The sequence below is a fragment of the Meriones unguiculatus genome, chromosome 7 (assembly GCF_030254825.1).
Source record: "Meriones unguiculatus strain TT.TT164.6M chromosome 7, Bangor_MerUng_6.1, whole genome shotgun sequence".
Taxonomy (NCBI): domain Eukaryota; kingdom Metazoa; phylum Chordata; class Mammalia; order Rodentia; family Muridae; genus Meriones; species Meriones unguiculatus.
Window position 1 is genome coordinate 47,391,670 of NC_083355.1, and position 24,672 is coordinate 47,416,341.

Sequence of the window (24,672 nt, forward strand, 5' to 3'; positions counted from 1 at the left end):
CCAGGGAGTGCAATCCAGAGCCCCACCTCCAACCTCACATGATGAGAGAGAGAGAAAGAGAGAGAGAGGGTGCACCCACCAGGCAAGCTCAAAGCCCTGGATCCATCCTAACACTCTGGAGGAAGAATAGGAGTAGAAGGTTATCCTTGGGACATATGTAGCCTAGGCTACATGACACCGAGTCTCAAACAGACAGACATAAATAAAGAAGCCCCCAAAACAATAGGTCAACTGTAAAGAGGCTTTCCTGCAGCATTTTGCTGAAGGGCCGAAGATAAGTCAGGCCTGAAGAGCACTCCTGCCCACTCAGCCCCAAGAGGCTCAGGGGCTAAGAGCACTGGTGGTTCAAGTTCCAGATCAACGTCTGATGAAGAGGGAGAGGGCAGAGAGGAGAAGGAGAAAGGAGGGGAAAGAGCAAGAGGAGCAGGAGGAGGAAGAGTTAAGGAACTTGCTCTGCCTTTTTATTTTTTCTTTTTTGTTTTCATAGACAGGGTTTCTCTCTGTAGCCCTGGTTGTCCTGGAACTCACTCTGTAGATCAGGCTGGCCTCAAACTCACAGAGATCTTCCTGCCTCTGCTCCTTAGTGCTGGGATTAAAGGCATGCGCCATGGGCTGGAAAGAGGGCTCATCGGTTAAGCACTGTCGCTCCTCGGTTGCCTCAGCAGGGTGTGTGTTCAGTGCTGTCGCTGTAATCCCTGCAGGGCAATCAGAAGGTCGGAAACTCGGCTGTACTTTATGTAACCTCTTACTGCGTTTACTCCGAGTGCTTGCTATCAGGGATTTGAGCCAACTGCACACAATAACAATTTTGGAGAAAACAGCTGGTGGAGAGGAGAGGGTGTCTAAAGTCCAGTTGTGGAAAAAAAATGAAAGGAACTTAGAAATGGCCAGGAGCCAGTGGGCCAGTAACAACATGGCCTGCTATAGTGACGAGGACTAAAGTCATGCCACACACCTGTGGCCGCTGCGGATCCAGGCCGTATATCTCTTTAGCTGGTGTATATGCCCTCTGGGCATCAGCATTTATTTCTGGCCCAGATTTTGAAATTTACAAGTCTATTTGAGTCCATGAGTCTTTGAGTCCTGACAAAGCTGCTTGCAAACCACTTATTCAACCCTTTACTCATTGCAGATATTACTAGTTAATTACAGACTACAGACGTCAAACTCGGCACTGCTTTCTAGGTCTGAGCCTGGAGAGGATGCAAATGCAATCAGTGCGCATGCTCACAGCTGGGGAGGCGCTTGGCCACACAGATCCAGCCCCTCCATAAACAAAGAATGGAGCTGGGTGCTGCGACAGGTCTCTAGTCCCAGCACTCAGGGAGGGAGACACAGGCGGAGCTCTGTGAGTTCAAGGCCAGCCTGGTCTACAAAGCAAGTCCAGGACAGCCAAGGCTACACAGAGAAACCCTGTGTTGAAACCTACTCCCCTCAAAAAATAAAAATAAAAATAAATGTAATAATAATAATCCGTTGTAGCTGGTGGGGCCATCTGCCACTGAATCCCAGGGTGTAGGCAGGCAGCTGTCCATGAGTTTGAGGCCATGCTGGTTTCCACAACCCGTTCTTAACAAGCCAAGGTGCCACAGAGACGCTGTCTAAACAAAGCAAGCCCCAGACAACATTGCACATGTGTAAAATTCTCAAAGAATAAATATTCTAAAACACTAAACACAATTTCACAAGAAAAATAAAGTTTAATGACGACACCACCTGACTAGTAGCCACCTTGAGCTTCTGTGTTTTTTCATTATTCTGAGACAATCTCATGTAGTCCAGGCTGGCCTGGACCTTATGTAGCCAAGGTTGGCCCTGACGTCCTGATCCTGCCACTTCCACCTCCCCAGTGCTGGGGTAATGGGTCCATAGCACAGCGGTGTGGGCTGTTTCTTTTTATCTGTGTCCCTGCATGTGGATGTGACTGCGTGTGCGCATGTCATGATACACAGAGGGCGACTTACAGAAGTCACTCTCCTCCTCCCCGGGCCGGGCCCCGGGCCAGACTCTGGCACCCAGCTTTGGTCACTAGCACCTTCACCAATGAGCCTCTCACAGTCCTGATTTGCCTGGAAGTAGGTCTCCTGTTGCCTAGATTTGCCTCAAAGTCACGGCCATCCCCCTGCCTCAGCTTGTGCAAGCCTGGGATTGGAGGTGTGTGCGGCAGCTCCTGATTTACCTTGAGCACCTGTGTGGCTGTTTTAGGATTGCCTCTGGGCTCTTGGGGCCCTCAGAGCGTGTCTGAGGGGGAGGGCTGTTGATGTGTCAAGCGCAGGGCACCACCTTACCTAGAGGTTCAAAAGGCCGCGCTGGGGCTGGAGACAGCAGCTGAGAGCATGAGCCCAGCTCCCAGCACCCCATGGCAGTTCACAACTGTCTGTAACTGCAGTTCCAGGGGATCCAACACCATCTTCCGAGGATACCACACACACGGTGCACATACACATAAAGTTTTGTTTGTTAGCCGTGGCTGTCCTGGATCTCACTCTACACACCAGCATGGCCCTGAACTCACAGACCTGCCTGCCTCTTCCTCCCAAGGGCTGGGGCCACCACCAGCCTAACAAACACAACTTCTAAATGCACACCGCATGGAAAGGGGGGCCCACAAGGCATGTTAGTGGGATAAAGTGATCCATGTTCTACCATCCACAGCAAGCCCTAAGTGACCCTCACAGTGACAGACCCTGAGATGTCTTGAGGACATCTCCTGTCTTCTCATCCCCACAGCCCAGCAGCCGTGACTGCTGCTTCCCTGCATCTTGTCTTTGCCTTGCTCGCCTGAGGTCACACAGCAAAAGCAGCCACTAAGCTTGCTCTCTGCATTGATAGCTGCATGGGTAGAGCTTTACCAAAGTGTCACACGCTGTTCTTAGAGTGCATGGCCAGCCTAGGGCCCCAGCGAGGAGCATTGGGCACAGAGAGGAGTCAAGGGGAGATGGGTGTTTTTGAGGAACTCTGTCTGCCCAGAAAGATAGGGAGCAGGTGAGCGGGAGGATGGCCAGCTGGTGAGGGGATATATGAGATGTCAGAGGTTGCAACAAAGGCCAGGACCTGCTAGAGCAGAAGTCAGGGGTCTGGTGCTGGAAGATCATGAGTTCAATACCAACCTAGGCTGCTAAAGACTCCCCCCCTCCGTGTGTGTGTGTGTGTGTGTGTGTGTGTGTGTGTGTGTGTGTGTATCTTGGTTTTTTGAGATAGGGTTTCTCTGTGTAGCCCTGGCTGTCCTGGAACCCACTCTATAGACCAAGCTGGCTTTGAACTGGCATAGATCTGCTTACTTCTGTCTCTTGAGTGCTGGGACTAGAGTTGTATGCTACACCACCTGGCCTTTTTTTTTTTTTTTTTTTTTTTTATGGCAATTGAGAAGCAGAGGCAGGAGGATCTCTATGAGTTCCAGTCCAGCCAGGGCTCCACAGTAAGACCTGTCTCATACAAACACCAAAAATAAGAAGAACCAGGGCAGGAAAGATGGCTCATTGGTAAGCTCTTTCTGCCAAGGCTGGGTACATGAATTGGATCCCTGAGACTCACACGGTGGAAAGAAATCCACAGGTTGCCCTTTTACCTCCACATATGTGCTATGGTACGCTATGCCTTCATGGTTTGTGTGCACAGGCACACACCCACCCTAATGATGAATAAAATTTAAAAGAGAAAACTAGAAGAAAGAAGCTCAGAAAAGAGCAGCAGCAGTGGAGGGAGGTCAAAAGTCACCTTGAAACTAACAGCAGGCTAGACCAAGAGCAGGGCTTCCACAGAGGACCGAGGGGCCCGCCTGCAAAGCAAGCACACGAAATCATTAGTAGGGGACTCAGAGGCCTGGCTCTGGAGCCGGTGCAGAGGGCCTGGTTTCAGCCCAGCCCAGCCCAAAAGCCACTGCAAAGAACTGAAGTCCTTCGGGTTCTGGACAGCTGAGGGGACCTCAAGACTGACAGCACTTAACAGAGATGCCACCAAGGAAAGGAAAAACCACAAGTTGACTCCACTAAGGTTAAAAATGAAAGCCAGGCTCATGGTGTGTTCTGTTATCCATGTTCGGAAGGCCGAGGCAGGAGACTCAGGAGTTCAAGATCCTGGTCAGCATAGCAGGTTGCAGGCGGCCTGAGCCTCATGATACCGAAGCCTAGGGCCATGGGGTCAAGGTTCTTGCTACCAAGCCTGCTGGTCCAAGTTCAGTCCCAGAACCCAGATAGCAGGAGAGACTGACCACAAAGTCAGCCGTACGCACAAGCACACAGACACCGAGAAATGCTAACTAACTATATAAATGTGATGAACAAAATTAAAAGACATTTTATTCAAAATGTGCTCTGTAAAGAATGCCCTTAGGAGAATTTGAAGGCAGCCCACCTACTAGGAAAGAAATCTTTCCAAAGACAGCGGATCAAGGACAGCCATTGACTCAGACAAAAGATGCAAAATGCAACAAGAAGCAAACAACACAATCTATTTGAAACTGCTCAAAAGACTTAGTCCGGTGCTCGGACAGTGCAAGCCGAAACAAAGCTGTGTAAAGAGAAGGTATGCAGAAAGAGAAAATACGCATTTCAAAAGCTCCCCCAGCCCTTCAGGAACGTGCAAATAAGGACCGGGAGCACCTGTTGGAAAGAAGAAATTCCCAGACCCTCAGGCTAGCGGTGGCTCAGGCTCCCCGGAGCACTGCAGCATTTTAATTGTGTTTTTTTCATTTTTGTGTGCTTGTGTGGGAGGTCAGAGCAGTTCAGAAGTCAGCTCTCTCTTTCCACTGTGTGAACTCAAGCTGTCAGACTTTTAAGCATCCTTCTTAGTCATGTGTCCAACCTGGCTTTGAACTTGCCACAGCCTCAGTGCTGGGATGAGAGGCCTGCATTCTCACCGGGTCTTGTGTTAGCGTACAGTCGCTCCATGGTTGCCGGAGACTGTCTGTTCCAATGCTCTAGAATACCAGGCTTCCCAGACACTCAAACCACTTAGTAAAAGCCGTGGAGCCTGAACCATCTCTCCGGCTCTCCGACAGATGTTAGAACACCACTGGGTGAGCTCCACCAGCTTTGGATGTCCAATCCCTTTGTGTTAATTAAGAATAAAAAGGAAAAAATGTCTACATGTTCAGAATAGACTCAGGCCCCCACCAAGCCCCAGGACAGGTGGGCCTTGTGACCCCCAGCACTCTGGAGGCAGGGAGAGTGCTACCCTGGGCCAAGTAAGAAAAACCTATCACACACACACACACACACACACCTTGAAAATAAAACCAAGCAAGATTCTCCTTAACGTTGGGGAAAATGACCAAATATCCAAATATCCAAGCCTTATCTTTTGCTTCTTATGGTAAAGGGAAACTGAGACACACACACCCAGGGTGTTCAGATCGGAATACACAGCTATGGTTCACTTTTTTTTAAAGATTTATTTATTTTATGTATATGAGTGTTCGATCTGCATTTATACCTGCCAAAAGAGAAAATCAATTCTCATTATAGATGGTTGTGAGCCACCATGTGGTTGCCCAGAATTGAACTCATGACCTTTGGAAGAGCAGATAGTGCTCTTAACCACTGAGCCATCTCTCCAGCCCCTTTGGCTCACTTTTCTTCTGTGTGAGAAACCACTGGTATTCTCCCCTCTGTGGTGAGGTAACCAACCCAGCCTTGCACCCTTGCCTCCCTCCATGGGGCGGGGCGGCAGGGATTCCAGGTCAGCTGCAGAGTTGAGAGTGCCGGTTTGCTGTCCCCGATGTTTTATGGAAAGGACCTGAGTACAGATGGGGCTGACTTTACAGACCAGTGTCTATTCCACGGGAGCGGCTCTGCTCAGTTACACAGTAGAGATCAAGGCTGGGTGATGCAGTAGAGATGCAGGCTGGGTCAGTGTGGACAGTGTCCCTGGGATCCTCGGTGTCACTGCATCCTGGTTGTCTGGCTTCAGACCACGGCTTGAAATAATGCTCTCCCTCTATTATCCAGACGGCTCCCTTTTGCTTTCTCCAGATCGTGCCTCAACATTTACCTCCTGGGTGAAGGTCAAAATTGCACCATCTTCCCTCCCCCGGGGCCGGAGCACACTTCCTCCTCTTCCACTATTTCCTTTTTCTCTGGGCCCTCTGGGTATATAGTGATATGCCCATCCCCCACTGAGGACTGCCTTGTCACACAACAACCTCTCCCAGGACCCTGCCTCAGTTTCCCTGACACTTGAAGGGTTTTTCTGAGGTGTGGAGGGGAGGTGAAAAGGTCCCAAAGAGCTCTGTATTTATTTCTTTATTATAACTTTTCTTTTTTTCCGAGAATGGATTTCCCTGTGTAGCCCTGGCTGTCCTGGACTCTGCAGACCAGGCTGGCCTTGAACTCACAGAGATCCGCCTGCCTTTGCTTCCCCAAATGTTGGGATTACAGGCGTGCACCAATGCTCCCGGCTTGTTTATTATAACGTTTAATTATTCATTGCTACTTTTTTTACATTCGTGTGTGTGTGTGTGTGTGTGTGTGTGTGTGTGTGCGCGTGTGCGCGCGCGGTCCGAGGACGAATTATGGGAATGGATTCTCTCCTTCTCTTGGGGACTGAACTCTGGGGACGAGATTTGTTAAGACACTGAGCCATCTTGCCTGGCCCCGGTGTTTGTTTCCTTTTTGAGACATGGTCTCTTGTAGCCAGGGCTGGCCTTGAACCTAATGCTTTCAACCTCCCAAATGCCATGCTTTTCCTCGTGTGTGTGTGTGTGTGTGTATGTGTGTGTGTGTGTGTGTGAGAGAGAGAGAGAGAGAGAGAGAGAGAGAGAGAGAGAGAGAGAGCGCGCGCGATAGAGTGCCCAAATTCTTCATCCTCCTTTCTCAGCTTCCAGAGCAGCTTACATGCCTACATGTCAGGCTCACACAAGAGTTTTTCCCGCAGAGCGTCCCTCTGGTGAGCACACCGACCCCAAACTCCCCGTTCATCCGTCCAGCTTTCTCGGGGCCTGAGGCTGGTGAGACACCGTGGAAGCCTCTTCAACCCGTGTTTCCTGCGAAGTCCCGGGCGCCACCCCCGCGCGCTAGCCAGGCTGTTGTGCCCGGCATGTTGACGCCGTCGCCATGGGGACGGACGGGGCGGGGCCAGGCCACGGGGGCGGAGCCTGGGGCGCGCAGCCCGGGCTCCCGCAGTGGCTGCCGTCGCCTCCGCCGCCGGGCTTATATACCGCGGCTAAATTTAGGCTGAGCCCGGAGCTCGTCCCCATCCGAGACGCGTTTCCGCCACCGCCTCCTGGCCCGCCCCCCCCTCCCCCCGTGCCGGCCGCGCCTATAAGGCCTGGGCGGGCCGGGCCGCAGCACACACTGTCCCTGCCATGGCGCTCAGCGAGCCCATCCTGCCGTCCTTTGCTACCTTCGCCAGTCCGTGCGAGCGCGGCCTCCAGGAGGTGAGAGCAGCGAGAGTCCGCGGGCGGCGGGGCAGCGGGGCAGCGGGCGACCAGGCCCAGGGTGGATGCAAGGAGGAAGACTGGGGATGACAAGGTCCGGGGTGCGGACCGCGGTCGGTGGGAGACCTCAGGCTGCGGGGAAACAGAGTCTAAGGGGCTGAGGTCGCCGATTGCGGGCTCGCGGGAGTTAGACGCAGTCGGAGGGTGGGAGTCCTTGGGCGCAGGGGCTGAGGACGCGCGCGCAGAAGGGGTGGCGAGCCCCGGGCGCCTAGGAGTTAGGTAGACTTCGGGGTGCGGGGTGGCAGGAGGCGGCCCCGCGCTCACGTTCCGCGCGCTCTCTCCCGCAGCGCTGGCCGTGCAGTGAGCCCGAGGCGGGCGGCGCGGATGAGGACCTCAACAGCGTGCTGGACTTCATCCTGTCCATGGGCCTGGACGGTCTGGGCGCCGAAAACTCTGCCGAGCCGCCGCCGCAGCCCCCGCCGCCTGCGTTCTACTACCCGGAGCCGGGCGCCCCGCCGCCCTACGGCACCGCGGCGGCCGGCCTGGGCGCCGACCTGCTGCGCCCCGAGCTGGACGCACCCCAGGGGCCCGCCCTGCACGGCCGCTTCCTCCTCGCGCCCCCGGGGCGGCTGGTGAAGGCCGAGCCCCCCGAGGCGGACGGCGGCGGCTACGGCTGCGCGCCCGGCCTGGCCCGCGGGCCGCGCGGCTTGAAGCTCGAGGGCGCCCCGGGAGCCGCCGGTGCGTGCATGCGGGGTCCCGCCGGCCGCCCCCCGCCACCCCCGGACACGCCGCCGCTGAGCCCCGACGGCCCCGCGCGCCTCCCCGCGCCCGCTTCCCGGAACCCGTTCCCGCCGCCCTTCGGCCCCGGCTTCGGCGGTCCCAGCCCCGCGCTGCACTACGGGCCGCCGGTGCCCGGCGCCTTCGGGCTCTTCGACGACGCGGCAGCCGCGGCGGCGGCGCTGGGCCTGGCCCCTCCCGCCACCCGCAGTCTCCTCACGCCGCCCTCGTCCCCCCTGGAGCTGCTGGAGGCCAAACCCAAGCGCGGCCGCCGCTCCTGGCCCCGCAAGCGCGCCGCCACACACACTTGCAGCTACACCAACTGCGGCAAGACCTACACCAAGAGCTCGCACCTCAAGGCGCATCTGCGCACTCACACAGGTGGGCGCCTGGCCTCCTTCGGGGAGCAACGGGTCCTGCGGCCGGGGGACAGCCGCTACTTCAGGGCCAGGCTAGGCTAAAGAGGGAGGCTAAAGATGGGACTGGATACAGCCCCCAGAGCTGTGGCCCTGGCGAGGGGGCGTGGCAGTTTAAGAGGCTTGCCGTGAGGACTCAGGTCTCAAGAATTTGGGACAGTGTAGGCTTAGCTCTTCGAGGGCTGGGCTCTGGGGCTCAGCTGGCTGACTTACATCCCCAACACTGCAAATAAGGCCTGGCCTAGTGGCCTGAGCCTGTCAGCACTGGGCAGAAGGAGCAGGAATTCAAGGCTAGCCCGGGACGCTTGAGACTTATTACCGGAATGTTAGTGGGGACGGGGCGTGCACCTGAGCCTGCTGGGGAGACAGGCTCAGGGACTAATCTCTGTCTGGATTGGCTGTGGGTGAGAGAGGGGCCGGGCGCAATCGGGTGCTGGGTACCCAAAGTCGGCCTTCAGGGAAACCGAGACTCAAATGTCATTCCTCTCCACCGCAGGTGAGAAGCCTTACCACTGCAACTGGGACGGCTGTGGCTGGAAGTTTGCGCGCTCAGATGAACTTACCCGCCACTACCGCAAGCACACAGGGCACAGGCCCTTCCAGTGTCACTTGTGCGACCGCGCCTTCTCCAGGTCCGACCACCTGGCCCTGCACATGAAACGACACATGTAGCCTGGGTGGACCCTGCAATGGCTAGCCTGCGCGGCTGTGGCGGGTCCCACGCGCCGGGCACGGCCCCTTGCAAACTGACTGCTATTTATTGGACCCTGAGGACGGGGCCAGGCAGTGTGGCCACACAGGACATTGACTCTGCCACCATTTCTGGCCCCCACCGTGACTGAAGGCCCCGAGAAGAAGACAGGAGCCTGTGACGAATGTTTTCAAAATGGTGCAATAATTGACTTCATTTCCCTCGGGTCCCCACTAGAGGATCAGGGCTGGATGCCTTGTGAAAAATGCCTTTGAGTGTACTGTCCCTGTTTTTATGATGTATATAAGTGACTGGCAGATTGTATTACTGAAAGGGAGACGATGGCATCTTTGCCGCCTGCTTCGTTTTTATAAGATTTTTTTAATTAAAGTTTTGGATCTTTGGAAGAATCAAGCAGTGGCGTGGTATGGGATGGGGGCTGCCTGAGGGGACAGGGAGCGGCGCCTGTGGCCAAGGTCGCCAGCTGCAGCCCCCAGCTGCCAGGTCCTGTGGGTTCTCTCTAAATGTAAACATGGCGTTTCAGGATTGAGTACAAGTTATTTTAAGACTGCCACTTTGAACCATAATTTGCCCCCTTGCTCTCCCAGAACTGGGGAAAGTGTTGGCCCAACTGGTGTGGCCATCTCTGAGCTAAAAAGAAAACCAAAAGGGAAATTAAACTTTCCTGGTACCTTTTGGGGTTTGGCCAGACTTCAGCAAGCAGACGTTCGATTCATTGCCTTTTTTTTTTTTTTTAAGACAGTTATTTTGTGTAGCCCTGGCTGTCTGAACTCAGGCTGGCCTCAAATCTACCTGGCTTTTTATTTTTTTTAAATTTTAAAGTTTTGGAAATGGTCTTAATACATAGACCAAGCAGCTAGCCACAAACTCAGATCCCTCTGCCTCTGCCTCTCCACTGCTGGAACTGGTCTTTTTATAGGGGTAAAATCCTGTGACTTTTGAAGTGTTTTACATTTGTTCTGTGCTTTGGGGGCTGCCCAGGTCGCACTACAGTGGACACCAGAGGGCACACTGGAGAGCTGCCCTCCTGTGTAAGTCCGGTCCTTGCGAGCACCCTTACTAGTTGAGGCGCTGCACTGTCCTGTTTTGTTTTGACTCAGGTTCTCTCAGCTGAGAATGGTTTTGAACTAATGACGTGTGTGTGGAGACACGTGACACCTGGCTTTGGTTTTCGTTACTTTGGACAGGCTGGGGTGACATGTGCTCCATGCCCCGGGCATGGCAGTGGTTTTGACTACCACCAGTGTTGACGGAGTCTCCTACATTTTGCCGTGGGTGAGCAGCCAGCCCACTGTGCCTCTCTTTCATTAGCAGGTGCCTTTGCCCAGGGCCCCAGTAACCATGGCTACTGACAATTGCCCAAGTTACTTCCAGAAAGTGAAAATAGCCTTTAGGCAGAGCCCAGTTGCAACAGAGGCAGGGCTTTCCTCTCTATCCTTCCCCTTCCCCAGGGCCACAGTAGCCCTGGGGAACAGCTGACAACTCTTTGGTAATCTGTGAAAAGCAGAAATGAGGATGATAATGTGATTCATATTTCGAGAGTAAACACTCAGGCTTGCTTCCAGGGGCGGGGGGAAGCTCTGTGCCCTCTCTGAACCACTTCTGCAAAACTGAACCCCACAGTGGCCCCTCACCCTGGGCGGGGGCAGGGCCCCTTGATAGAGCTTGTCCCAGAAAAGGAAAAGGCCTCAGAGTTGATGTGTGGTTTTGTTTTTACCTTTGGTGGTTATTTGCCTGCCAGGATGGTGCCAGGATCTCGGCCCTAGAACTGCATGCAGTAAGTACCATGTTCCCCATGATGTAACCATCTGGTTTTTGTCGATTTGCTTTACTTTGTTAAGGGTAGAAAGTGCTCTTTCGGAGCCTTTCAGAATGTAAATAACTACTTGAACAGCGCTGTAGCCTTCCCTCAGAAAGCTGTAGCAAGAGCCATGAACCATTTTTTCTTTTATTTTTTGGCCTCAAATGTACTACATTGCTCTTTCCCTGTCCATTTTTCTTCTTGGAGAACACCTCCAGCTGTCCCCTGGAGGGCTCTGAGGCCAGTAACAGGCCAACTGAGAAGCCACAGGTACTGCAGGCCCAGCTTCTGTGTGCTGCCAGCAGATGGGAGGCACCTCCAGTGGCTTGGGCAGCAGGGTGCCCCATGGGATAGCCCAGAAGTGCTGGCCTCCTCCCCTCTCAGACAAGGGTGAGCTTGTGCGATGCGTATTCTAGACGGCTGGCTTTGGACCCCAAGAAGGACCCAGTGGAGATATTGTTGGTTGTCAACCTTAAGGTCCCAGCTAGGTGGCATCTAAATAATGCATAGAGGAGCCCCTGCCCTCCTCAAAGCTGCTCTTAGCCCCAACTGGGAGTCATGCTGAAGCAGAACACCCTGCTCTGGATGCTAAAAAAGGGGTGACCAGGGCAGAAACAGTGTCACCAGAGAGGTGTAAGGGAAATTTCTAGTACTATTCTTGGGAATTCTGGGAAGAGATAGGACATCCAACCATTTTCTTCCCCACAAAAAAAATTAGCCATAGCCTAGTTTGTGTCTGTTTTTGTTTTATTTTGTTTTGTTCAAGACAAAAAATTGTGTAGCCCTGATTGGCCTGGAACTCAGAGATCCACCTCCAGTGCCTTCAGAATGTTGTGACTAAAGGCATGTGCACCAGGCAGGGCCTGGTCTCTCCATCTCAGTTTGATAGAGTCTCTGGGTCCCAAACACTGTGCAGAGCCCCATCCCTCATCCCTGGTCCTCTACCCAGCCCCACCCCCCTAGATACCAGAAGGTGTCATCTCCTGTCCCTTAGGGGTCAGGTGGGATGCTGAGCATTTTGACAGCAGGGTTAGAGGTGGACCTGGACCACCATAACTTGACCTTCAGAGATGACCAGTGTGGTGGCTGAAGCAAGGTTTCCCAAAGTTCAAAGTGAGCTTGCACTGTGGAAACCTGCTTCTAAACAACCGGAAGAGCCAGGTATCTGCTCACCTGGGCTCCCACCAGGAGGATCATTTCAGGGTACCCTCAGCTACATCTAGCTGCCTCTCCATCCTTCCCACTCTTCTTTATTTTTTGAGACAAGGTCTTGCTGTGTAGCTCAGGCTAGTCTGAGACTTTGCTACCCTCCCTCCTCAGCCTCCCTTTCTCTAGCTGTTTATTCACACAGCACTCTAGCTGTTTAACCCACACAGCACTTACTTTTGAGGCCTCAGCCTTCTGTCCTCTGCCACCATCACTGGCTGTCAGGAGTGGCACAGACTGTCTAGGCCTCCAGCCTCACCCAGAGCGTGTGCCAAGTGCCCATCAGGTGACTGACCAACTCAGACTTACCTGTGGCCCCTCTAGTCTCCTCCCAGGGCAGTCACTCTGGACTTCCTCAGAGGACCCACTTCACAAGCCTAGGACAACATTACATTACCTGTGTAGCTCTGGCTGTCCTAAAACTCACTCTGTAGACCAGGCTGGCCTCTAGCTTCAGAGAGCCACCAGCTTCTGTCTCCCAAGTGCTAGGATTAAAGGTGTGTGTGTGTGTGTTTTATGTCAGTGTGTGCATTTTGGGGATGCATGCACAGCTGCCCACGGAGGCCAGAAGGGAGCATTAGATCCCCTGGACCTGAAGTTACAGATGGTTGTGAGCTGCTATATGGGTGCAGGAAACCAAACCTTAACATCGAATTCTTCTCTCTAGCTTCAGCTAATTTCTGAGACATGACCTCATTGTGTACCTCAGACTGGCCTAACACTTGACATCTTCCTGCCTCGGCTTCCCAAGTGCTAGAGTGGCAGGTATGTACCACCACACCTGGCCTCCCCATATCTTATATATTTATTTTTGCCTCTCTCTCCCTACCCTTTCCGTAGGTTTGGCTGCAAGCTCCTCCTCCCACAGAGCCATCTTGCTGACCCCTCTCTGGTGGTGTGAAGGTGGGTGGAAAACCTAGAACTTTGGCCCAGGTCAAACCCTCTGCACATGCCTCCCAGGCCTAGAAACATCCAGATGCCCAGATCCCACCAGCTCGTACTCCCGTTTCCTGGGGGACCCACTCACCTGCCTGTGTGCTCCTTCTAGACTCCGACCACCCAGCAGAAATGCATTTTCCAGGAAAATCTACCAGGACAGGACAGGCTAAGAGGTGGCAACCCTGGCTGTCTGGGACTCTAAAACAAGACACCCGAGGCATAGAGCATTCCCTAAACAGCCAAACAGTGCAATTAAGGTGTGACCCTACGGTAGCATCCCCAGACTAGACTCAGGGAGACCCCTGCCAGCTTATGTCCTGGGCTGAGCCATCCAAATAGCCCAAAGCTAGGAATGGCCACAGGGCTCCCTCTGCCCAGGAATGCAGACACCTGCATGCTAGCAGCCAAAAACACTACCTGTGACTCATTGCCTTGAAGGCTCCCCTCGAAAGTGTGTGCAAATTTTCCAGCCACTGGCAGCCCCACCACTGACTTGACCTGGGCCCGTTTGTCTGCTGCACACTCTTCAGCTCTTGGTCTCTCAGCCAAGACCTTTGACTGCCTGCTTCACCTGTTCTGACCCAAGCCTGTGAGCATAATCAGAGTGTGGGTCACACAGTGAGTCCCACGTCTCTGTTTTTGAGAGGTCTCCCTGTCCACCAGCAGAAATCTGTGCTTCTTGGGGCAGGGTGTGAGGGGTGCCGTCTGTGGTGCTTCAGGGAGGGAGGACTGCACAGCAGGAATATTTTTCCAGGGCAGGAATGAGCTGGGGTGGGAATTCAGTCCTCTGGTGGAGCGGATGACTCCCTGCCGTGCCACCTCACCTGCATCTTTCCCCTGCCAGTTGGGCAGTGTCATATGGCAACTGTGGTCTTGAACACTGGTCCTCCTGCCTCAGTGGCTGGATGGCAGGCGTGTGCCTGCAGTTGCCTTGCCCTTCTTTCTTAATTATTGTGGTTAAAAACCCATAACATAAAACCTCCCACCTTCTCCACTCTTGTGCTGGTGACGTAACCCAGGGCTTCCTTAGCCCAAAGGACCCTGCCTCCTCATGCCTTTAGTGCTCAAGTGCACATTTCCGTGGTACTGAGCTATTATTATGCAACCACCACCACCACCTTCCAAACTGAAACTCTGTGTTTTTTTTTTTTTTTTTTTTTTTTGTGTGTGTGTGTGTTTGTTTTTGACATGCTTTCACATAGCCCAGGCTGGTCTCATATTCACCGCATGTAGGAGGGTGCTTCTGAGCCTCTTGCCTCCTCCTGAGAGCTGGGATGACAACCATGTGTCACCGTGCTTAGCCTTCTGTCCAGATTCACCCATGTCTACCCCTCTCCAGCCCCAGGCACCCACCAATCTACTTCCTGTCTTTGCCAATATGCTTCTCCACCTGGAGGTAGAGGCTGGGTATTTTCTTATATTGAAGTACATAACTAAGTCCACTAGCCCTGGCCTGCCTGGGACTCCTCATGCAGACCAGGGTGGCCTCCGGGTATCAAAGGCATGCATCCACTACCACACCCAACATGGCAGAATATGTTTAGCAGGTCTGGGGTGCACACTTGTCATCTCAGCACTGGGGAGACTGAGGCAGGAAGATCAGGAGTTCAAGTCCAGCTCCAGCTATGTGAGAACCGGTTTCCAACAAATCCACGTAAAAAAGGCAGACTTGGCCAGACAGTGGTGACACACTCCCAGCACTCAGGGGGCGGAGGCAGGTGCATCTCTGAGTCTACAAAGTTCCAGGACAACCAGGGCTACACTGAGAAACCCTGTGTCAAACAAACAAGACAAGACAAAACAAAAAGAAACAAACAACTGCCCTCCCACCAAAAACAAAAAACAAAAAACAGCAGGGTGTTGGTGATGGCACGTGCCTTTGATCTCAGCACTCAGGAGGCAGAGGCAGGTGGATCTCTGTGAGTTCAAGGCTAGCCTGCTCTACAGAGTGAGACCAGGACAGACAGGACTACACAGAGAAAACCTGTCTTGAAAAACAAAAACAAAATAACAGCAACAACAAAAACAAAAAACAGATTTATCATTGGGTGTGGTGGCACAGGTTAAGCATTTTTGTTATTTGGGAGGCTGAGGTAAGAGGATCACGAATTGAAGACCCTTCGTGGACAAGTTAGTGAGGTTCTATCTCAAAGTTTCTAATCTTTAAAATTAAAAATATGGATTTATGTATTTACTTATGTACACATGTCTTGTAAGTATATGCCAAGTGTGCAGGTACCTGCAGCGCTCAGAAAGGGAGTACTGGGCTCCCCTGGAGCTGCAGTTACAGGTGGCTGTGAGGTGACTGTGTGAGTGTACGTGCTTTTAACCACTGAGCCATCTTTCCAGCCCCCTCAACATAAAAAGCTAAAACCAACAATGGCTTGGCTTTTTAAAGACTGGAGATGTACGTCCATGGTCCATGGCAGACTGTCTGGGCCTCAATCTCCTCACCATGTACCGAAAACCTTTTTGCTGTGGTTGTTGAATTTTGAGATAGGGTTTCTCTGTGTAGCCTTGTCTGTCCTTGACTTTGTAGACCAGGCTGGGCTTGAATTCAGAGATGTGCCTGCCTCTGCCTCCCAGAGTGCTGAGATTAGAGGCCTGTGCCACCACACCTGGCTTAAAAATATGTAGCCCAGGCTGGCCTTAAACTCATGATCCTTTTGCCTCCATCTCCTTCAGCAAATCCTATAGGAGTGCACCACCACAGCTGGCCCCCCCAAAAAAAAATTTTTTTTTTTCCGAGACAGGGTTTCTCTGTTTGTAGATTAGGCTGTCCGACTACCTCTGCTTCCCAAGTTCTAGGATTAAAGGCGTGTGCCACCACATCCAGCACCAAAGAAACTTAAAAGAAAAAAGAAAAGGTCTAGGGCTGACTCGGTGGATAGAGCACTGGCCCAGCAGCACATGCTGTAGGTGTGGTGGCACACATCTGTATCGCCAGCTCTCCAGGGGCGGAGGCAGGCTAAGAAGTTCAAGGCTGTAGGGTGTTTGAGGGTAGCCTGGGCTACAGAAGACTCAATAGCAAACAAGCATAAAGAAGTCTGATGGAGCACCTACTATGCACGCCAAGCAACTTCAGTTTCAGCTGTGTCCCACACATTCTGGGCCTCAGTTTCCTCTTCTATGAAATGGAGTGACAGCTGAGGGGATGTTGGAGGACCAGGACAGGGGCCCAGTTTCTGAGTGCCACCCGGAACTTGCATGTTGGCAGCAGCCAGGGCTGGTGGAACTTGGGAGAGGCTTGTGGGGTAAGTGCTGTTCGCACCCAGCCCACTTGCCCTCGCCTGCTTAGCTGTGGCTGCTGCCTAACAAGGACGACCATTAACGCCTCCAAAGATCAGGACCACACACTTCTGGGGCAACTAAGGGGGACTCAGGAACACAGGCTGTGATAGCCTTTATCCCAGAACTTGAAACACTGAGAAAGGACAATCACAAGTTTCAGGTTAGCCTGGACTAAATAACAGACCCTTTTTAAAAAAAATAATTTATTTTATTCTTTGTGCATTGGTATGAAGGTTGTGAGCTGCCATGTGGGTGCTGGGAGTTGAACCCAGGTCCAAATTTGGAAGGGCAGGCAGTGCTCTTAACCACTAAGCCATCTCTCCAGCCCCTGGATACCCTATCTTAAAGGAAAAGTGTAACAGTGGCTGGGGCTGGGGCTCAGGCAGTAGAGGACATAAGAAACCCTGGGCTTGGTGTCTCAGTGGTAGATTCAGGGTGGGGCTAGGAGTGTGGCTCAGGGGTGGAGCCGCTGCCTAGAACCCCCAGTGAGGGCTGGGAGTGTGTCTGGGCAGTAGTGCTTGGTCTTTTTGAACATTGGAAAAACACCTTTGTTTGATATTCCTGTCTTTCATTTCCTCCGTAAAGCCTTACTTCCAGTCTAATCCCTGTCTCCTGAGTCCTTCTGCTCTTCCCCCAGGCCACTTCTCTATACCACTGCTCCTTACACTACAAAGCCCTTTGGGAACCCATAGCCTCCCTCCATGTCCCTCATCTGGGAAACCCACTCTGGTTCCCATGAGGGCGCTGCTACTTGTGCTAGCCCAGGCATGTATAGGGAAAGGAGTCCAGTTACTTGATGCCAGCAGAGGCGGCACAGTAGCATTGCCTGTCATCGTGGTTTTGTCCCTGAAATAGACAGAAACTCAGGCTCCAAGACTTCCTGGAATGACAGAGCTTCTGACGCCAAGACCAAGGTGCTACTAGATCGAGTGTGGGAGCACCGGAGTCCTGTGGGAGCTCATCAGAGTTCCATGGGAGCACAGGAATCCAGGTGCTGCAGGCTTTCAGCTGGTTTGTCGGTGTCTGATGCTGAATTATCACTGTCAGCTGAAAGATTCTTCTTTTCCCGATAAGATGTTGCTCTGTTTAGCAGACTCCTATGCAGCCTGCTACGGCTCATCCTGAATCGCCCTTCACTTCAATCAACCTTGCTTTCAACCTTAACCTTAGGTTGGCCTTTTGGGGACTGTCCCACGATCAAGAGAAACCAACTCAGCAAACATGGCCTTTGTGTTCTGGGGTATTCCAGAATGAAGAGGGAATCCTGGGATAATGAACTATGGGTGACTTTGTCCCTATCTTTGGCTCTAACACAGACCTAGAGCCATCCACATGGGCTCTGGGAACAGAACTCTCTATATTCCCAGAGTACTTCAGTTGAACCCCAAAACCTCAAACACACCCTGATGCCTCATTTCCTCAGCAAGGCCCCGGGGTGACTTAGGCCATAATGTCAGGGGCTTGAAGGAGTGTTCTGACTCATCTGTGAAAGAAAACTAGTCATCTCAGGAGCTGAGGGCACAGGGGCGGGACCTGTTCCCACCAGCCAACAGCAGGGCATCCCTGCAACTCACTCTAATGCCCCCCCACCCTGCGAGGGAGGTCCTCCCTGCCGCGTTTGGAATCTGTGTGCTGCTGGATTGGGGAGACGCGTATGGGAAGTAGGGTGCTGGCCCAGCATGTGCAGAGCCCTGGGTTCTGTCTGTAGTCTTTTTCTGAGACAGGGTTTCTCTGTGTAGCCCGGGCTTCCTGGACTCACTTTGTAGACCAGGCTGGCCTTGAACTCACAGAGATCTTCTGGCCTCTGCCTCCCTGAGTGCTGGGATTAACAGGTGTGTGCCACCATGCCTGGTTCCCTCTGCAGTCTTGAAAAAGGAAAAAAGGGGAAAGTGGAAAGGAGCATTTTCTCCGTCTGTGTCTGAGAATACCTCCCTGGGAAAGGGCAGAGGGCTGATGACTGGGCAAGATGAGGGGCAGGTGGGCAGATACAGTGGAGGAACAGGGCGTTCAGTCTTGGGAGAGTTCCTCCTTGTTGCAGCGAAGCCCTTAGAATGACTGTCTGGGCCAAGTTCTGGAAAGGCCATGGGCTCCCCAGGCTTATGTGTTCCAACTGCTCAATCTTAAATGCAGGCACTTACTGAGTGCCAAGCTACTTCCAGTAAGTCTCAGCTACAAAAATAACCACTGTGGAAGTCATGACAAGCTATGATGCCTGCTGCCCAGCCATGCCACACAAGGGCAGTGGCCTCTGGGCTCTGAGTAGGAGGTCTCCTGGTCCAACCTCAGCCTTTAAAGTTAGCATTCTGTTTTTGGATACCTCAACCTCAAGGGTATTGGGTCAGATCAATGGTCAGGTCCCAGAAGGTATTGGAGACACTGACCTTCTTTGACCTCCAACATCCCAAGTGTCTTGTCCAGCCACTCAGAAAGCAGCAGGCTGGACCCCCTATCTTCAACCCCATTCAGATTTCCATCAGAGTCAAATTCCCAAGTGGGGTTGGTAGCCTTAGATCCCAGCACATTGGCAACACACATAGATCTCTGTGAATTTGAGGCCAATCTCGTCTAATGGCCTACGCAGTGAGACCCTGTGTGTGCATGAGAGAGACCATATGGCCATCTTCCAGGTAGAACACAGTGGTCCTTGTGCTCTGATGTCTGTCTGCTGTGATTGCCTGTAGCCCTGTACCTATGCCTGGACACTCCATCATGGATCGGAAAGGGGCTCAGGAGGCTTGCCTAACCCTCAGGATAGAAGTGAGACATTTTCTTCAGCCCTTTGGGATATGAGTACACACACACATGTGGACAATGGAAGGGATAGAAAGGGGAGACGCAGAAGTGTGAGGGGGGCAGAGAGAACAGTGGAGATGGATACGGTTGATGTCTACTACAAATATGTCGGAAATGTCATGATAGGGGCTGAAAGCGGCTCACTGGGCGAAGGTGCCTGCTGCCAAGCCTAGTCCTGGGATCCACACCCTGGAAGGAGAGAACTTCCCAAAGATGTCCTCTGACCCTGCACAATCATACTGAGGAGTGGAAATGATGTGAGTAGCCAAAGCGGAGCCTGGCTCACTGTAGCCTCAGGAGCCGAGACATCCTGTTTCAGGAGCTAGACCCAGAAAAGGAGCCTGCAGCACCCACCCACCCACCCACCCACCTGCTGTTATAGCTGAACAATTGCTACAATGGTGTCTTTCTTGAAGTGTGTGTGTGTGTATGGGTCTTGTGAGAATTCTGACCTTTGTTTTACTACAAAGATATCAAGCATCCACTTGCTAAACTAGCTTAGAGATGTGCACACACACACACACACACACACGCACACGCACACGCACACGCACACACTTCCACTTATTTTCTGGGTACTTTACTTCCCTGGCAGGTGATGGGGCCTGAATCTGCCTATGAACTGTTTGTAGCTGGATTAGTTTGATTTTCATACAATACGGGATGTGGACTGTTTTTTGCCTTTCTTTTCACTTGGATGCACATGTAAACGTGGGAAGACACCTTGCCGGGGTCTATTCCCTCTTTTCCCTCTTCCCACTATGAGGGGCTATGGGATCAGACTCAGGTCATCCGGCTTAATAGCAAGGGCTAAACCAGCTGAGCCATCTAGCTGTGACCCCCTCTTTTCTGCAGCAACCCACACTGCCCTTTTTCTGATCCAGCCCTTGAAACAGTGGAACCCAAGAAATCAGAGTTCTCCCAGGGGGTTGGGAGTGGAGGTGGGGGCTGAAGTCCTGGGGGCAGCCAGAGGAAACTGCGGGAAGAGCCAACCTGTCATGAAACCTGGCAGGATAGACAACGAGGGTCAGTTGTGATTGCTTAGTTCTGCCAATTTCATTCCATTTACTTTTTGTTTTTTGTTCATTTCTTGGTCATTCATTCAGTGAGGAGGTGGAGGATGACTTGCTTTCTCTCACACCGTGTGGGGCCTGGGCATGAAAGTCGTGTCTTCAGGCTCGGCAGCAGAGCCTGAAGGCTCACTCGTCAGCTCCCCAGCTCCTGACTGTCCTGACTAGATGGGACCACACGCCATCTGCCTCAAAACTTTAAACCACCTGCGAGATGCAGAGATGGTAATAGTCACGAGCAGTCTAAGCCCTGCTCCGGGGCTGTGGTCAGTGGGCATTGAAACACTCTCCCAGCATGCACCACGCCCTGGGTTCCATCCCCAGCATCAACCTGGTGGCACATCACACCCATGTCATCGAAGCACTAGGGAAAGAGAGGCAGAAGGATGTGAGTTCAAAATGATCTATGGCTTTGTAGCACTTTAGGGCTAGCCTGGTCTACTTGAGACTGTTTTTTTAAAAAAAGTTTAAAGTCATAACCAGCATGTTCCTAAATGTGGCCAAGCCTCACCCAGGAAGGAAAATTTTGAAATAAACTTTCAGGCACCATTGTCATGCCTTAAGGTATTGTACTGGGTCCCTACAAACCAGACTGCAATCCAAGAGGTCAGTCTGTGAGCCGGAGCTGACCTTGGGAAGAATCAGGACATAACCTGGTCAGTTGACATGACAAAGAGAGTGCCCTCAGTCTGGAGCGTCACACAAAAGAGGCTACCTACAGAAGCCAGGCGGCCTATCAAGCCGAGATTTTTTTATTTGTTTGTAGCTTGCAAAGCGAGTAACTTTGAAATGACTAATCTGCATGTTTTCCCTTAACAAAACAAAACTGTAGACTGGTATGGGGCGTCACACCCCCGTTCCTCTCGCCTCAGCCTCCTGAGTGTGACTGAGGCCCCTTTCATTGCTCCCTTACACCTGTGAACTCCACTTTTTCCTTTCTTCCTTCAGTGTTTTAAAGCCTTTTCTGAATGCAAGCTGTCAGCAAGCACTTCAGATGTGTAGGATCTGATCCGGGGGTCAAAGTCATCCAAGACTGCATAGTCAGTGTGAGTCCAGCCAGGGATCTAAGACCCTGTCTCAAAAATTAAAACAATGAGCAGGGTGTAGTGGCATACACCTTTAGTCCCAGCAATGAGGAGGCAGAGGCAGGCAGATTTCTGTGAGTTAAGGCCAGCCTAGTCTACAATGCAAGTCCAGGGCAGCCAGGGCTACACAGAGAAACCCTATCTCGAAAACCAAAATAATTAAATAAATAAAATTAAAAATTACAACAAACCCCCATTAAAAAACGTGGATGAGACAGGAGCAAAACCCACACCCAGATTAACATAATGTGTTGTGTATATTGCATTTATTTATTTGTTTAACGTGTGTGTGTGTGTGTGTGTGTGTGTGTGTGTGTGTGTATGTATGTATGTATGCCATGCATTCAGGTCAGGGGACAATTTACAGGAGTCAGTTTCTCTCCTTCCACCTGTGGAAGTTCTATCCCGGGACAGAACTCAGGCTTACCCCTGAGCCATCTCACTGGCCATGTGATTTATTGTTTATTTAGACAGTCTCACTATGTAGCCCTGGCTGGCTGAGTGCTATGTGGAGCAGGCTGCGTCCGTCTCCGGTATGCTGGGATGGGGCAAACAGCTCCACCTCTGGCTACTCATCTATACTTATTGTGCTGTTAGACAGTCTCAAGAAGCCAGGCTGGCCTGCCCCCTCCCTCTCCCAAGTGCTGAGGTGACAGGCACTGCTGAAGCCAGTACACACGGGGCTAAGTGAAATGATTCCAGGCTGTATTGTCATGTTAAGTCACACATGCCAGAGTCAAAGTGCAGCCAGTGTTTTTGCCTCTCTCAGGCAGCCAGGGAAGTTAATTCTGATACAAATGTGTTTTTAATTGGGAGGGGCTTTTAAAGATAAGGTCTTGCATGTAGCCTAGGCTGGCCTCAAACGTGTGCTCCCCTTTCCTCAGCCTCCCAAATGCTAGGACAGCTGTGCATCTCCATCAGCCACTGACACAATAGACTTTAAACATTTGCCTCTTCTTTGAAGTTTTTTGTTTTTATTACAATGATTGTGTGTGGAGAGTGCATGTGTCATAGCTGGTTGAACCAAGGCCCGTGGCAGCAAGCACCTTCATATACAGAACCACATCACCAGCCCTGAAAAAGTATTTTCCATGAGGATAAACCTTAGGAGGACTGGGAGCTCAAGGCCAGTCTTAGCTACACAGAAAGCTGGAGGCTACTTAACCCCTCCCCTCAAACAAAACAACATAGAAAAGATGGAGAGAAAGTACTCAAGGTTCTTGTCCAGTCAGAAAACAAATGAAAGGCCATCTTAAAGTACCTACAGTGTCCACACAGCTCGGCTGCTGTCCCATCACGTAATTTCTTTGGAATAAACAGAGATAATGATCATGTTTCCATTTCCCCGTTTTTTGTTTTTTTCCAACCTCATCTCCTGATACAATTTGTTCAGCTCCTAGGAAGTTTTTACTGAGGAATTTTTTTTTTTTTTTGAGTGGGGTGGGAGACTTACATTTGAAAGGCACCAGATCTGATAAAGGAGCCAAAATATTAAGTCCATTATTTTTGGTGGCAGCCGTTTATTTTCTGGCTACTTCCTGTTTGGTCTTAAAATAGCCCCGCACGAGGGGCTCAGGACATGAACAACCTTCCTATCAAACCAGCTTTGAACCTGGTGTTCTATCTCACAGGAGTCTGACCTTCAGTGCTAAACTGCTGCTTGGTGGGGCAGTTTGGTCCCTAGAGTCTATCTATCTACTGAACCATCATCCAAGAGACCTCACACCATCGGCATGTGAATATCAGAATTTTTTCCAGTTTGGTTTTTTTTTTTTAATATTTAAAAAAATTAATTTATTCACTTTACATCCTGATTGCAGCCATGCCCTCCCCTCCCAGTCACTCAGTTTCCTCCCATGAAGCTGTCATCTTTCTCTAGTCTTTTCACAGGAATCCCAAGAGGGACTTGGGCAGAACACCTGGCTGATAAGCCTTAAAAGGCTCAAGGTTGGGGCTGGAGGGCTGACCAGGATTAAGAGCCCTGGAGGCTCTTGCAGAGGACCCAGCTTCAGTTTCCAGTACTAAGATGGGGCCTTGGGACAGTTAGTAACTCCGGCACCCTCTTCTGGCCTCAGGGGGCACTGCACACACATGGTAACAGACACCTGGAGGCCAAACACCCACACAAAATTAACAACAACAACAAAAAAGGCCCCAAGGTCTAAAGGAAGAAAGGCCTGAGAACTTGAGAACTTCCAGGGCTCATGGGAGGGAAGGTTAAAGGACCACAGGGGTCTGAGGGAAGGTGCAGGCGGCTTGTAAAAGGAACTTTTATTTGCCTGGTTAAATGGAAGCTTCTAGCCTCCGGCCAATCTAATGTAGGCCTAGAACGTTTTTTCTATCTCTGAGACTTACTGCTGAATAAGCTCACACTTTCTTGTTCTTACTGTACCCAAAGCTGGCTGGTTCCACACAACTGTTCTGGCTCAAATTCCTCTTGCTGCTGAGCTTATTCAATCTGTTTTTTACTCAGCCTCTGAATTGCTCTGCTTGCCCTCAAACTAATTCCAGCTACCTTCTCTAATCTCCTGGCTCCTCATTCTCTGGCTCATTTGGTCTTCACTGGAGTTCTTTCTCTGCAACCCGACTCTCTATTACTGTCCCAGTAAAACTGCCCTACTTCTCTCTACATTGCCCCTTAAGTAGCTTCCCTTTCCTCTCTCTTTTTGTGAGAGTTGGGTGTATCGTCAAATCTTTCTCTGATTCTTCACTACTTCTGCCACTCAATTTAACACCACTTTCAAACAGGGGTGCTTCCTTTTACAAACTAACTCTACTTTCATTGCCTGGGATTAAAGGAACATGGACCTTAAAGCCTGGACTTAAGCTTTCCTTTATCTGAAACTTGCTCTACACCAGGCTGGTCTTGAACTCAGATCTGCTGGCCTCTGTCTCCTGGATTAAAGGTTTGTTCGTATTCCAGCCAGATCACACAGATGAGAAGATCTTTGGATGTGATTTCTTGCCAGAGCAGCATGTTCTGAATTAACATTCCTCTACAGCAGCTGGCTGGGAAACTGCTGAACACATGAGTAAGGGCCTCTGGAACTCTTTGTCTCTCTGTGGTTCTAAGTCTAAGCTAATCCTTAGAAAAGTGAAGGGCTGGTGAGATGGCTCACGGGTAGGCACACCTTCTGCCAAGTTGGATTGCCTGACCCGTGTAAACTGGTGGATGCAGAAACAGTCACCTCAAAGAGGAAAAGGGAG

The 24,672-nt window shown here is 51.6% G+C and overlaps 1 protein-coding gene across 1 annotated transcript; it reads left to right on the forward strand.

The window, feature by feature from the left end:
- The first annotated feature begins 7,217 nt into the window (after positions 1-7,217).
- Positions 7,218-9,669, forward strand: Klf2 (KLF transcription factor 2). Its single transcript, XM_021653824.2, has 3 exons — positions 7,218-7,375; positions 7,723-8,533; positions 9,065-9,669. The coding sequence occupies exons 1-3, from the start codon at positions 7,304-7,306 to the stop codon at positions 9,238-9,240; spliced, it is 1,059 nt and encodes a 352-aa protein (XP_021509499.1). The 5' UTR covers positions 7,218-7,303; the 3' UTR covers positions 9,241-9,669.
- Positions 9,670-24,672: the final 15,003 nt, after the last annotated feature.